General features: G+C 35.5%; 1 protein-coding gene across 1 annotated transcript; it reads right to left on the bottom strand.

Moving 5' to 3' along the window:
* Positions 1 to 2,067: 2,067 nt before the first annotated feature.
* Positions 2,068 to 10,170, bottom strand: LOC103706303. The gene is made up of 3 exons (XM_008790365.4): positions 9,975 to 10,170; positions 9,509 to 9,873; positions 2,068 to 2,728 (listed from the first exon to the last, which is right to left on the bottom strand). The coding sequence occupies exons 1-3, from the start codon at positions 10,089 to 10,091 to the stop codon at positions 2,563 to 2,565; spliced, it is 648 nt and encodes a 215-aa protein (XP_008788587.1). The 5' UTR covers positions 10,092 to 10,170; the 3' UTR covers positions 2,068 to 2,562.
* Positions 10,171 to 14,099: the final 3,929 nt, after the last annotated feature.

Here is a 14,099-nt window from a genome sequence, read left to right as displayed (position 1 = left end):
GTACGTCTACCGGTTTTTATCTCTATTTAGGACACCTATCGATTTTTATATTTAATAAGGAATTTTCTCAATTCTAAAATACGTAGTGGTTTTTAAGGCGACAAGTGTCGGGCTTTTCTCTTGCAATTAGTATAGGTCTTCTTTACCTAATTTCTCCAAATTTCTCCAAACTTGGCAATCTCTGAGATACAAAGCTATATGGATTGAAGACCAGGTTAGTTCACTGATTTTGGGCATCATCTTACGTCTGCTACAATTCCGTTCGAGTCATTTTTACCACGGATGCAATTCTTCAGCAGCTGATTCTGTAGATGCAATAGTGGCTTGTGCGGCTGGAAACTAAATGTCTTATGTATCTGCATTTGTGACTGTATAGAGAATTAAAGTTAACGCTAAACTCCTGTTTCTACCAAACTGTGTGGCTTCTCCATGTTGGACTCTAATTGAGCAGAGAAACCCGACTACTACAAGATCAAGTACTCCCAAAAATGTGACCCCAAGCCATTAAGACTTTTAATTCCGTTTCCATTTTAGCCCCTATTCCAACCATCTAGTCCTAATTACTTTTGATTTAGTATACTTCGAAGCTGGTCAAAACTCTCCCATCACCGATCTATCATGTTACTCAAATTTGATCTTCTATGTCTAATTGAACTCCCCTTAAATCATAGTGCCACGTCCACCTCATAAGGTCATTCAGGCTTACCCTGCTCTCTATCTGATAATCCATCTCAAAGTAAGGATCTCTCATGCCATCTAATTCTATTACATTGAGCTTTTGTTCATTTGACGGTGCACCATCACCAAGGGATCTAGTGAATGTATTTAGAACAACTTCCTTCTTTGAGTGCAGTTGCAAAATATTTTTTTTCTCGCTTATTCATTTTCCTATGTTTGGAGTTTGATCCACCCAATCTCCTAAAAAAGGCAAATATAGTTTTCATAATTGACCACTCTTTTTCTTCGTAGAAATAGTTTGATCATTCTTTTTTAGTATCCTTTTATTTATATTTTCTGATAAAAAGCAGTTTTAGATTTTCAATATATTATTTTATTTTGAATAAAGTGCATGTTTTGCATTATAAAAGCTTATGGGCAAACCATACTTCATGGGGCTTTCTTTATTATAAATTATCGTCCACTAATTGATTCACTATTTTTTTGATAGGTTTACTTCGCAAAGGTCTTAATATTCATTACAATCTAAAATAATTGATTATCATCATTCATGAGTTTTTTTTATTATTTAATTCTTATGCTTTTCACAACCAACCATTTTCATGAAAGATTACTTTTACTAAATTATCAAGATGAAACCATTGAGAAGATAAACCCTAATAACATCATCAAAAAAAAAAAAAAAACCTAGTCCTTGCTAGCTGAAGCTATCATCATCTTTATTTTGCATTGTCATTTAGTTTGACCCTTAGAAATAATTGTTTTCTTTTGTTCTTTGCTCTTCAGATGGGAAAGAATCCATTGAAGCCTAACAGTGTCGGATGAAAGCTGAGGTTGCATTAAAATCCGGGAGTTCGCTTTCCCAGCCTCCCTTATCATCAAAAAGACAAAAAAGAGGTTTCATTAAAATCAAAACAGGGTACAAGTAGGACAGCAGAAGATCAATTTCTCATTTGGTTCAATCAAGATTTCCCCCATCATAGATGTCGCACTATAATGAATTCTCCATACTCGTTAAGGCCTTTTTTGGCCAACTATTAAAAATAATCCATATCTTGAGAAATGCCTGAATTGATTTTAAATGCTTGGAGAAAAAGTGAAGCTCTTAGTCATGACAAAAGACCGAGTCTCCTCAAATAAGAGAGAGTTATGAATTGGAGCAATGGGAGCATAAATCAGGAGACATAAATATCTCTTAGAGCCATTATTATATTGAAAAAAGAAGTCGAGTGCATGTCGTTGGGATTTACCCCCTGCTCCCATATTAATGGCAATGATTATGCTGAGGATCCCTCTTGTCAATGTGCCATAATGCAACTATGCATTTGGAAATAATAATTACTCCAACAAACTAAAATAAAAACCCCAAAATACTGATGCATCATGACATGCCAAAAGCGAAAATCAGATGAAACATTCCAAATTAAGAAAAATATTTCTTAGAATACAGACCATATAAAACCATCTCATGCATGGAGCATGCCACAATTAAAAGTTGACAGCGCTGGAGACTTATGAGATTACCAATCGTCGGCCCAATGGTCTGCTGAAATCCAAATCGACATTGAACTAAGTGGGACCCACAAATGGTCTTGAAATCGTTATCCAGTAGCCAGCCGTTGCCGGATCACCGACTTCTCTCCCTCCCTCGCCCTCTCTGATTACGTAAAAATCTCCGACATAACCTCTAGAATTCTACCAGAGTTCCTTACTACAAAAAATGAGTCAATGACAATGGAAATGCATGACTAATGATTTCTCTTCCCAGAATACAGTAAAACACCCAGGCCCAATTCGACTGCAAGTTTCTCATCAGATGGTATAATTGTAAGGTAGTATCTCCTGTAAGGTTGGCTATGTTTCCTTTTCGATAAAGGTCTTATGTCATGCATCCTTAGCATATGCACCTTCCAAAGTACGTAACCAATTCACGTACTGGTTGTGTTCCTTTCTGTGCAAATGTTCAATGAGAAAGCTGGTCAGTTCTATGCCAATCCCCCTGGTTACGAGATATTCTTTAAGTCCGCTCTGTAACTGAGGGTCCAGGGAACTGCATAAATTAAGAAAAAGGTCAGTTGGACTGAAAACACATAGCAAACATATCGAGAATAACAATTGTTAAGTGCTGCAATGAAATTTGTGAAAGAGAATTTGAAGACTTCTGATGACAATAGGGGTAGACTCCATATCATTGACAAATATAGTTTATAGAGCAAACCCACCCTAGATTAAAGCAACAGCTATGTTGATGTATATCTACTATAATAACAAAGTTAACACATCAGTGATCAGATCTTATGGCCAATAACCAGAAGTTTGACTAATGGTAACTTGATAAACATTCATTATTATGTTTAACAATATATTGCAAAAAGAAAAAAATTGGTTTCTTTTGTTTCTTCTCCTATCCATCTCTCTCCCATCTATCTCTCAACCAAAAACTGTCATATACGCCAAAAAAGCCGTCTTACAGGCAGGCTGCATAAATTGTCAATTCAAAAGCAAAATGAGCTGCCATATGGTACCTTTACAAATCTCATAGCATTCTATATGGACCGTATCAATTTCTACACGTCTTAATTCCTTTAAAACTGAGGACATGGATGGAAATTAAATTGGAACCTCTAAGAAGATGACACCTTCCTTGGTAGGTGTATAAGCTGCTTCTTCCTCTTTTTTATTGCTTCTTTGATTATCTTTCTGCCGTTCTGGATGTTAAATTGATTATCTAGATGTTCATTTTCCACTAAGACTAAATCTGAAGGCCATGTCATAACCTTTTTAACAATAATAGGTAACAAGATAACAAATTCAAAAACTTGGAGTGTCGCCTCATACTGGTCATGGCAAAGCATGTCGTACCGCTTAGTACCACCCGGTACCAAGTATACCATACCAAGAGAAAACCAGTACGAAACACCCCTTCAAGTTGGTACAAGCCCCGTACTGCCTATGTCGAGGCGTACCGACCTGTACCGAAGTATACTGGGTGCATACTGGTCCATACCAAGATCAAAATTGAGAAAATAGGTAAGAAACTATTTCGGCACAGAAGTATACCGCACCGTACCGTAGCGAACCGATGAGATACCGATACAATACCAATACCGAGATTGCGGACCTTGGGTCATGAAATATTCATGTTGAAGAATTGATGAACTTTGATATATCAAAATGGTACCCAGCTTTTTTATTTAGGACTAAAATCTTTCTTCGATCAGTTTGTATCTATTTTGGCTACATGTTGTTTTCTGTTTTGCTACAATACCATCTTATCCAAGTTTCTTCCATAATCTGGAAATTAGTTATTATCTGCCATTATAATTCTTAGGTTCTTTTTTCCCTTTCTACATTTCATGATCTGCTTATATAGAAATTTATCAAAAGATGTCTATAACTTCATGAAATTAAGTGCATGAATTATCATACTTGATCATAATTTGTGCTGCTATAAGTTGATCATCATTCTAATTCACCTTATTATCTATAGCTGTGATGTGGAAATTGTTGGTACCAGCATCTTTTGATTATAGATTAACTTCTAGGCTTATTTTAAAAAGGCATATACCGTGGATAAGGTCGGTTTTCCCTAGAATATCTGCCAAACAATCAAGAACATAGGCCAACGTTATTACACTCAACAGTTCTGGTCAGTGGACTCAATCTTGGAATCTGTTCCATAGATATGATGAAGCAGAGCTACCTCAGTCTTCTTCATCCACCTGATATTTTGAAGTCATCAAAAACTCTTCCTGGTATGATCTGTTCAATAGATATGGTACACCAGAGCTATCTTAGTCTTCTTACCCTCACCTTAATTTTGAAGTCACCAAAAAATCTAGCAATTAATAATATAAAAGGCAGCAGCATGTTTGTCTTTTTAACCAAAAAGCACATGCAGTACTAACTATACTACATTCCCTCTGTCTCTATCCATCTATCTGCAAAAATAAAAATATATTCCTTAATACTACATAATCATGGCGTAGTGAAATTTTATGCAGACATAACTCAAGACTTATACCAATTTATCCAAGATTAACTATTTTTTTGAAGATAAAAAAGTGATCCTAGTCCCAGAAATCCCTATCCTTCTATTTAAACTAGGCCTTTAATTAATCTATAATTATTGATATTTTATTCTGTGCATCAAAGTTACCTCTTTTACATGGCATGTGCTTATATAATATGTTAATCTCAAGAGAAGAGATTAACATTTTTATGAACAACATATTTGCGTGTGTTTTCTTTATGTACGTATATACTTTGTATAGTAACTTATATATTCAAGCCCCAATATAAGAAGACAAATCATGCATCCCTAGCTTCTCATTGATGCCCCTTTATTATAGCACCTTTTCCATCATAACTCACTAGACTTTCACCAGGACCTAACAACCAGCTCACTGGTAATCACTGAGAAACCTGCTCAATCTAAAGCAAAACTGAAGTCCCCCCCCCCCTCCCCTTCCCCTTGTAAGAGCAATAAAATTGAGCGTCAAGGATAGAACATGAAATTCTTGTTTCTGCATTCATACCTTTTTACTGGTCTCTCAGTTACCCTCCATCACCAAAAGCCGATGATCAGCCATACTAGGGTCATATGGTCCTTAATTTTATGTGGCACTAAGGCCACTAAAAAGGTACTTTCAAGAGATGTATATCCTCTACCTAAATAAGTCAGCTAGAATACTCACTTAAAACACTTCGTTTGAAGTAGTTTGATCCACGTAACTTCATTTTACCCAGAGTCCTGAAGGGTTACGTTAATTATGACACCTTTTTCTCACTTTTTCTTATTTGATTTAATGATAAATGAAGAACAAAGAAGCTGGCTGATATTTATTTGTCTAAGGACCTGTGGTGGCTACACATTTTCTATCTCCGATCTAATATTAGAAAGTGCTCCTAAGTTGTTCTAAAGCCAATAAAAGCAGTATGCGATAATGCAAATGCCATAGGGGTTTTATAAAAAATAACATATATTAAGTACCCTACAAACACCAATAATGATAGCATGTATTTTTTGGATAATATGAATGTTAATAACAATAACAACTAACAATTAGTACTCAGAACTTAATAGCAACAGTTATAATGTAATTGAAACCCCCATCCAACCTAACTATTAGTTTATGCACGCTCTATCCATGAAGGCCTGCATAAGAGTGGACCACATGTTTGGCCTCATAATGCTAAATGGGCTACATATGCAGCCGTAAGATGCTAATTAAGCTACATATATGGCCAAATAATGCTAAAATGACCACCTTTTCAACCTATATGAGGTATGACCATGTCAAGTGATTGCATATAGGCAAGTGATTGGGTCAAGGAACGCACCAGCATATGCAGCCTTATGCACTGCATTTTAAAACACGGGTAGTACGTATCACCTACTAGTTACACTAAAGCCCGTGGGTGTGTATGGGTTGTTGGTATTTTAGTTAATTGTCACTTTGTTCAACACTAAAAGGGTGGGTTGTCATCTATTTCTAGTTTATAGGATTCCCTTTACCCATTTACTGTTTATTCCGATCTACTATTATGCTCTTGTACCAACTTTCTATATTGATTGCTTTGCCAGAATCTAATCGTCGTACCATCCAAATTCCCATGGCACTGAAAAGGTCTTGAGAATGTTTCAACACCTCACCTTCAACTTTTTTTTTCCTATTCTTTCTTTAAGAAATGATTTATTGGTCTAGACGAACCTTATAAATGGTGATGCGAAGTTCAAACGCAATGCATGTCATAGGCTGCATCATGTCTCATGGAATAGACATATCACTACCCATTCTGGACAATCAGAAATTGTTCATTTGTTGCAGTTCAAAGTCTCAAAGTTTCATCCACCTATTCCGATTGCAGCCTTTGCTTGCACACAAGCAACAGATTTTCATAAACACAAAAGGCGAAGATGTTATTTTGTGCACCAGACCAAAAGGAGAGTGCATATACATGTTTACAAGGATCAAAAGTTAGCGGTGGTTTAGTTGCTTGTAAGATTTTTTTATTAACAAATAATCACAAAACTTGTTTCCTTGTAAAACAATTTTTATAGAAAATAGGGAGGGGCCTTTTTCTCATACAACTTGTTTTTTCAGGTTTTATGACCTGTTAGTTTAGATAAAACAGGATTTATGGAAAACAATCAAACAGAATTTTTGCTGAATTCATTTATTTCATTTTCTGTATAAACCTGTTTTAGCAAAACTCATCCAGCAAACAGCTCCTTAGAGAACAAGGCTACTTAGGTTAAGTTCCCACAGCACAAAACATCAAATTTGAAAAAAAAAAATCAAAATGCAAATGCTATGATTATCTGGGACCTTGGAAAATGGCATGTATTGGTGCATAGGAAGCTTACTTCATGCATCAAGAAACTGTCAAACTGGTGCCATGAGAAGGTAAATGACAAGATACATAGTGAAAATATATCTCATTGAAATCAAACTTTGAATTAAAAGAAAGAAATGTATATAACTCAGTTTGGTTTATGACCTACACCATCCCCCAGGCCACAAACTCATTTTAGTAACAAAAGCATGGGTATCCACAATTTTAACAGCAATTTATATTCAATTTTTGGTAGAAATTTGCAGGTGATAACATCTAACCTTTTCCGTACTTGAAAACTAAATAACTAACTGAGGAGCTAGATCTCCTCTAAATCTACAGGATGCTCTAATGAGGATTTCAAATTTCGATTCAGGCTTCTTAGAATGTTTCTCTCACGATTCTGGCAATGGTCATATCTTGCTTTTTTGCCTCTTCACTCACCATTTTAATTTATTCAAGGAGAATCATCGAAAGAAATCATCAATATTCTAATAACCTCAAATAGCTTCTTCATCAACCATATTCTTGATGTGTTTTAGCCTCGCACCTATTAAGCCTTCTCTCATGATTGACATTTTCGAATTACATGCTACAGCAGATATCTGAAACCAGACTTTTTGGAGAATCCTACTGCTCTAATACAAAATCGATGTAACAATGCTAAATATATTGCAGCTAGAGATAGATTATACTTGAATGAAATCATATTTCAGTTATAAAAGGATATAGCTTATGGCATTATTTTAACCCAAAGCGCTTCTATCTATCATAGAGCTGAAACACAAAAATAAAACAAGGCCCGCATGGATAGCCTCCATGTGCATCTAAAAAAAATTAATAATTTTCATCAATAAATCCAAAGCTTTTAGTCTTAAGAAAATCAATCTGTCATGATAAATGAAAAACAACTGATTATTGCAACTATAGAACTCAAATACATCTTGTAACAACAGTTTTCTCAAATACACATAGGTATAGAAGGCCAACCTTAATCACAGAAAAGCTTTTCCAACTCAAAACAAGCTTTTCCAAAATGGAACCAAATAACAACAAGAATGATGATGATGCAAATGACGACGACGACGACAACAAGAACAAAAATAACATCAACTAAGTGAGGATAAGACCCTCACTTACAACTAGACTCTCATTTTACGTTAAATCAAATGGACCATGACAATTTAAAGAGCATATTTTACTATTTTGGTTCATAATTTCATGACCTATAATCCTACATCTTATATATAAAAGGAAAATCATGTTAAAACCCTCTAAAACACTTCTCAATACATTAATTACTTATATAATAGCATGTTATGAAAATTATAACTTTAGTTTGTTATATTGTATTAAGAAAAGAGTTTTAGATTTTGGAATATTTTATCAATTTTTTACTTGTCTTTATCTTCTCTTACAAGTCATTGTTTCTGACTCCAACTCTAGATTATTGGTTCAAGAATTTTGGAAGGGGTTGATTAACTATGAATAACTCAGAGATATAATCATTTCTCTCCTTTTAAATATCCTTCAATAATGCTAGAAAGGTTTATTACATATTAGTTTAGTTAATGAAAATCAATAGCCAAATTAAAGTCTTTGATTAATTTAAAAATCTAAAGGAGAACCTAATAATGGATTGGTAGAAGAGAGAATATTTTAAGAATTAATCATATTCGAGTCTAATGCATGCATCATCTCATCTTGCCATGGATCTCACGAGGTAAATCTCCTCATCTCCTCTCTTCATATCCTCTTTTGTCTTTCTCATTCTTGTACCACAATGCTCTTTTAACTAAAACTGACACTACTTTTTGTCAACTATCACCATATTCCCAAGTAAAACTGATTACCAGCTTCTTGATAGTTTGTACATTCATGAACCAAGCAGATTACCTATTGATTGGACAAGTATTGTAGGTTAATGTTTGTTATCTTGTACTCCTATGAGCTCAGGTCTAAGGTACATCAGCATGGTGTACACCAATTCCTATGAAAAGCTTTGCCCAAGAATTTGCGCGCACATTCGATCCATCAATGAAATAGGTTGGTCACTTTGTCTTCACATAGCCAGGGTCTAATTGACCCTATACTAACCAAACCAGATAGAACTTTAATGTGGTTAGCTCCAATATTAAGCATAGTAGAGCTGCATTATTCACTAAGTGGATCCAAATTCCAGTTCCATGCCCAACCAAATGGAATTAAATTTCTTGTTGACCTGCTCTCTTCATGGTTTGCTTAGAAGCAATATTTCTGTGATGTTTTCTATGAGGCTGTTTAAGTATAACTGCCACAACGATCGATTAAAAATACACCTCCAACTTCACAAATTAAATACTATTCCAAAACAAAAAACTAACTCAGTTAACCAAATTGCAATACCGAAACATGATTGTAATCCATTATGATTGCATCGGAAAGAACATCCAAACCATTAAAATCCAAACAAGATTATAAATTTAATCAAGGATTTGATTTTAAGGGTTACCTGAATCTGGGTCCTCTATACTTGTAAACTCCCAAAGAACCAACTGACGGATGATAATAAGCCCCCTTGACAGCAAAATCGGAACTACCATACCCAAAACCATCCACCAACTCCTCAGCTTGTCGACGAAAGATGCTACAATCAAAATGCAAGACGGGCTCAAGTCCAATCTTCTTGATGCAAACCTTCATCCGAGCATTCCTTGGCAGCGCGTGCTCTCCATCGAACCGCAAAGGGCCAAGCATCGCCGACACCGCAATTTCCTCGCCTTCGGCATCGCCGTGCCGTCGAAGGACCACGTCCTGGGCGCGGGGGTCGTCCCACTCCAACTTGAAACCCATGACCGAGCTCCCAACTTGATGGCCCTGCCAAGAAGCTCAACGTTCATCGCCAGTACTGGGGTTTGTTGGGTCTTTTTGTTCTTTCGGGATTTATGGTGTTTGTTTGTTTATCGATTTGGTGATACCTGGGACTGAGGAGAGGAGGAGGAGAGCTCGTGGCTGAGCTCGGCGCGCAGCGCCTGGAGGAGGCCGCCGTCGCGGAGGAGGGCGGTGCTCCTTCTCCGGAGTTGTCTCAACGACATCGCTTGCTGCTGAGGAAAAGAGGATTGGGGCCTGGGGTTCGGGCGGAGGGAAGGGGTTAGAGCGCTGTGCCGTCCACGTGTCCGCTTTAAGAGCCGGGCGCGCTGAAAAACGGAGAGGAGACGGAGGTGGTCTTTTTTTCCGCCTCACAAGAGTTGGACGGAGGTTACTTGCTGACAGGTAAGAATTTATGTATTTAGTCTCACATCCTATTTATTTTAAATTTTTTTAGTATTTATATAAAATTTAGAAAAATTAAATAATAATTTTTGGCTTTTTTTTATAGAAAGAGAGAGATTCTGAATTGTTATAAATAGTATCAGAGCTAACTTAGCTCATAGCCTATGGATTAAAGAAAACTGCCGCACGGATTTATAGAGGTTGACCATAAATCGATCGTGGTGCTTATGATTAGATTTGAATGAATTTTGAACTCTTAATCTGACGAAGATGTCAGAGCTTGAATGATGAAAGTATGTCAGAGCGTATATTTAATCTGACATTAGTTATTTGTCGTGGAGGTGTTGAATATTTATATATGATCAAATAATCCAAATAATAACTTCCGGCTAGTCTTTTAGGATGAGGTCTTGGATTGTTATGCATCGTTCTTGAGTTAATGCTCTTCAATGAAGGCTCTTGATCAAGACCTATGCCTTTGTTCCTCTTGCTCTTTTCTCTCATTTCTATTCCTTTGCTGCTCCCCTCTTCTATCATCCATCTAAAGCGCCATGGAAATAGAATACATGGGCTTCCCTGATGGCAAGTATTGACCTCAACAAACTGGAGTGTTTTTTCCGCCACCTTTCTGCAAAAAGCCAATGCTTACGATGAGGGCTGTTAGAGACCTTGATTCCTTCCTAGAAAACAGCAACAACTTGCAGTCTCAACTCCTTATTGTACTCGGCAACCACGAACAACCTTCTGACTGGTTCAAATACTTACAGCTGGCTGCATTCTAGGATAGAGCTTAAGGTTTCTCTGCCTTTTCTAATGGGAAGAATTATCTAAAATACATTCGAAGTGATACATAAGCAAGAGATGGTGATGGATTCACGAATCTGTTCTCCGTCTCAACCCCAAGCAGGGGTGGCCCAATGCATTTAGAGGCCTAAGACGAACTCACCAAGGAAAGCCATTTTTTTTAAAAAAAATAATGAAAAAATTGTAATAAGTGCAAAATTTTAAGGAAGTGTTTCAATAACTCCACAACATCTACTCATTGTCATAGAGCTAGCTAAAATGGTTCATAGATGAAAGAATAATGTTCTCAATTCATCTTTTTTTGAACATTTAATATGTACTTTCTCAAGGTTGTAGATTTGTTGCATGTCTATCCATGGCATGATATGCAATACTTAATGCCTAGTAGTCAGCCCTTCACGTATGTGTCAAATCTAAGTTAAATCTTACTTTATCGATCAAAGGAATACATAATCATATTTCTTGCAAGTTTCTAAGCATACGACAATTTTGCATCAATAACAGTCACATCCACCAATTAATTCTTATGGCACCAATGAAAACTATCAAAGGTAAAAGCTAAAGCACCTAAATCCCATAAAATATTTCACAGCTATCCCATTTATCCCTATTCCCCTTCTCTACATGTATATCCTACTGCAAATATCATATGTACCAATGTAAGCACCAATGCATGTCAGAAAATTTAAAGAATTAATATGAAGCATATGTTCCATGAAATTATATTACTTGATGCCACCTTGGCACAGACTGTTAAAATATTCATCCCCTCAAAGCTGATGGCACCATATGGAGGATCTAATAAAAAAACCAGAATTCTTCAACTCTGGTATATGGAATCAGCTTCATCAAAACATTCAAACTAATTGGTCCCCAAGAAAACTCCCTATCAACCACAAGCAACTCAACTTACTCACCCTAGGTTCTCCTCATCAAACATGTATTCATCCTAAATAAATAGCGTGTTTTGAAAGTTGAGTCTTAAGCTTCTTATCCAGAGCAAACTCTACTGCATGTCGAAACATCAAGTACCTAGTATGACTTATGGACAACCTTTAGGAATCCAATGAACAACCACATCAAGTTTACAATACAATGCACATCCATCTTTTCTAACGCATAAATTTTGGATAAGATCGACATAAAAAAGGTACGTGATGGGTTCAACTTGGAAGAAAAAGGGTGCATGACATACTAACAACATAAAGTTGGATTCTGACACAATACTTTTTAATTTGTTTTACAAAACTAATATAAATCCTAGCCATTCTTTTTTTTTTTTTTTTTTTTTTTTGGTAAAAGCGGTTACTCATTTCATTTCATATTGCTCTAAATTGAGTACAACCTGCTAAATCACGGGAAAGTAAAAGATGCAACAAAGGATGAACATCAGAAGCCTAGCCATTCTTCCTTTATCAAGGGAATATATGGAAATAAAAAGGCAGCCAATTGGTAGCCAATTGCGCTTGTTTCCTCTTTTTCTTTTTTTTTTTTGGATGCTGGTGTCCACCGCTCCTCCATGACATCAGTTTTCTTGGTTGTCTCGTTGAGATAGTAAATTGGGAAAAAAAAATCAAAGTTTTAAGATATGCAGCATATAATGATTAAGATATTGAAATATTAGCTATAGGTACATATTTTAGGTATATTTTTAACATTTATTGATTGAGAAATCAATGACCAGATACCCTAAAGTTGATTATTTTTTCCCCAATATGTGGTATTATTGTGTTAATAATGTCCACGTACTATCTAGAGTCAAGAGAATAGAGGACATCACAAAGCAATGTTTTGAGTTTTAGTTATATTGTAGAACATAGTAGACTACTAATAAAAATGCTAATTTTGAAAGAAGAAAATATATATATATATTTTTAATTCCATCAATTATTGTTTATGCCTAGAATGCTCTCTCACTTATTAAAAAAAATATGTTAATTACTAATTATCCCACTAGCTCTCTCCCTCAATTGCCTTTCTTTCTTGGATTAGAATTTTATATTAAAAAAATAAAACTTTCAAATAAAATGGACTATCTCTCTTAATCTATGCTATATCAAAAAGAGTGCTGGGTCCTTTTCTAGACCTGTCAGATTTGTCTCAATGAAGAATATTATTTGATTCATAAAGAACATGGTTTTCTTCGGAAAGAAAAATATGTACATAACTAATCCTCCCTTCCATATTTAAATCCATATATTTATTCTAACTAATCTTTTGATATAAGTTTAACAAATTTAATTTTCTCCTATCTCTATATCCTCATCTATTGCATCTCTATCTCCCACTTTAATATTTATATTCTATTATAATTTTACATAATTAATAGTATTTATTATTCTACATTGATATTTCATAATTTACTTGGAATTGTGATATTTATTTATTATCTTATCCAATCTAATTATTGTCATCTAATTATTTTTTTTACTACTAAACCTGCGTTCTACGTACTTTTATACTAGTTTGATTTAAAACATATCTGATATATGCTTTCTATACCCCTACTCTCAGCTTTTATACATGCATTATTGGATGTGCTTGATTGCTGGCAATTTATATATATAATTTACATACATCAGAATATGTTCTCTCGCACTCATTTTATGGTTCAAGTATGTTATCCACACTTCTATATCATATTTTCCCAAGTCTAGAAACGAGAGGATCTCTACATTCAGTACACAACTAGATACAATGGCTTTGTAGAGCTTCTAACATGGAGTTAGATTCGCACAACTAGATACAATTCATTGGTAAAGCCTATCTCCTTGTAGAATAATGCTCCTCGGGGGGCAATATGCCGTGCCTAATACAATGGTAAGAAATATTTTATAAAACAAAGACATATGGTCAATAAGAATAAAATATTTTTCTTTCAACTTATAAAAAGCTTTCGTTGTCCTATCGCATGTCGGCAGGGACGCGCTTGTGTAACGGTCGGAAGACTCGGAACGCGGTAACTTACGCATGGGAGCATTTAGTCGCATGTGTGCTTTCATGGATTAGCGGCAGGTTAGGTAGGG

The sequence above is a fragment of the Phoenix dactylifera genome, chromosome 3, assembly GCF_009389715.1.
Source record: "Phoenix dactylifera cultivar Barhee BC4 chromosome 3, palm_55x_up_171113_PBpolish2nd_filt_p, whole genome shotgun sequence".
Classification (NCBI taxonomy): Eukaryota; Viridiplantae; Streptophyta; class Magnoliopsida; order Arecales; family Arecaceae; genus Phoenix; species Phoenix dactylifera.
Note: the sequence above shows the minus strand (reverse complement) of the source record. Positions and strands in the feature narration are given on the sequence as shown.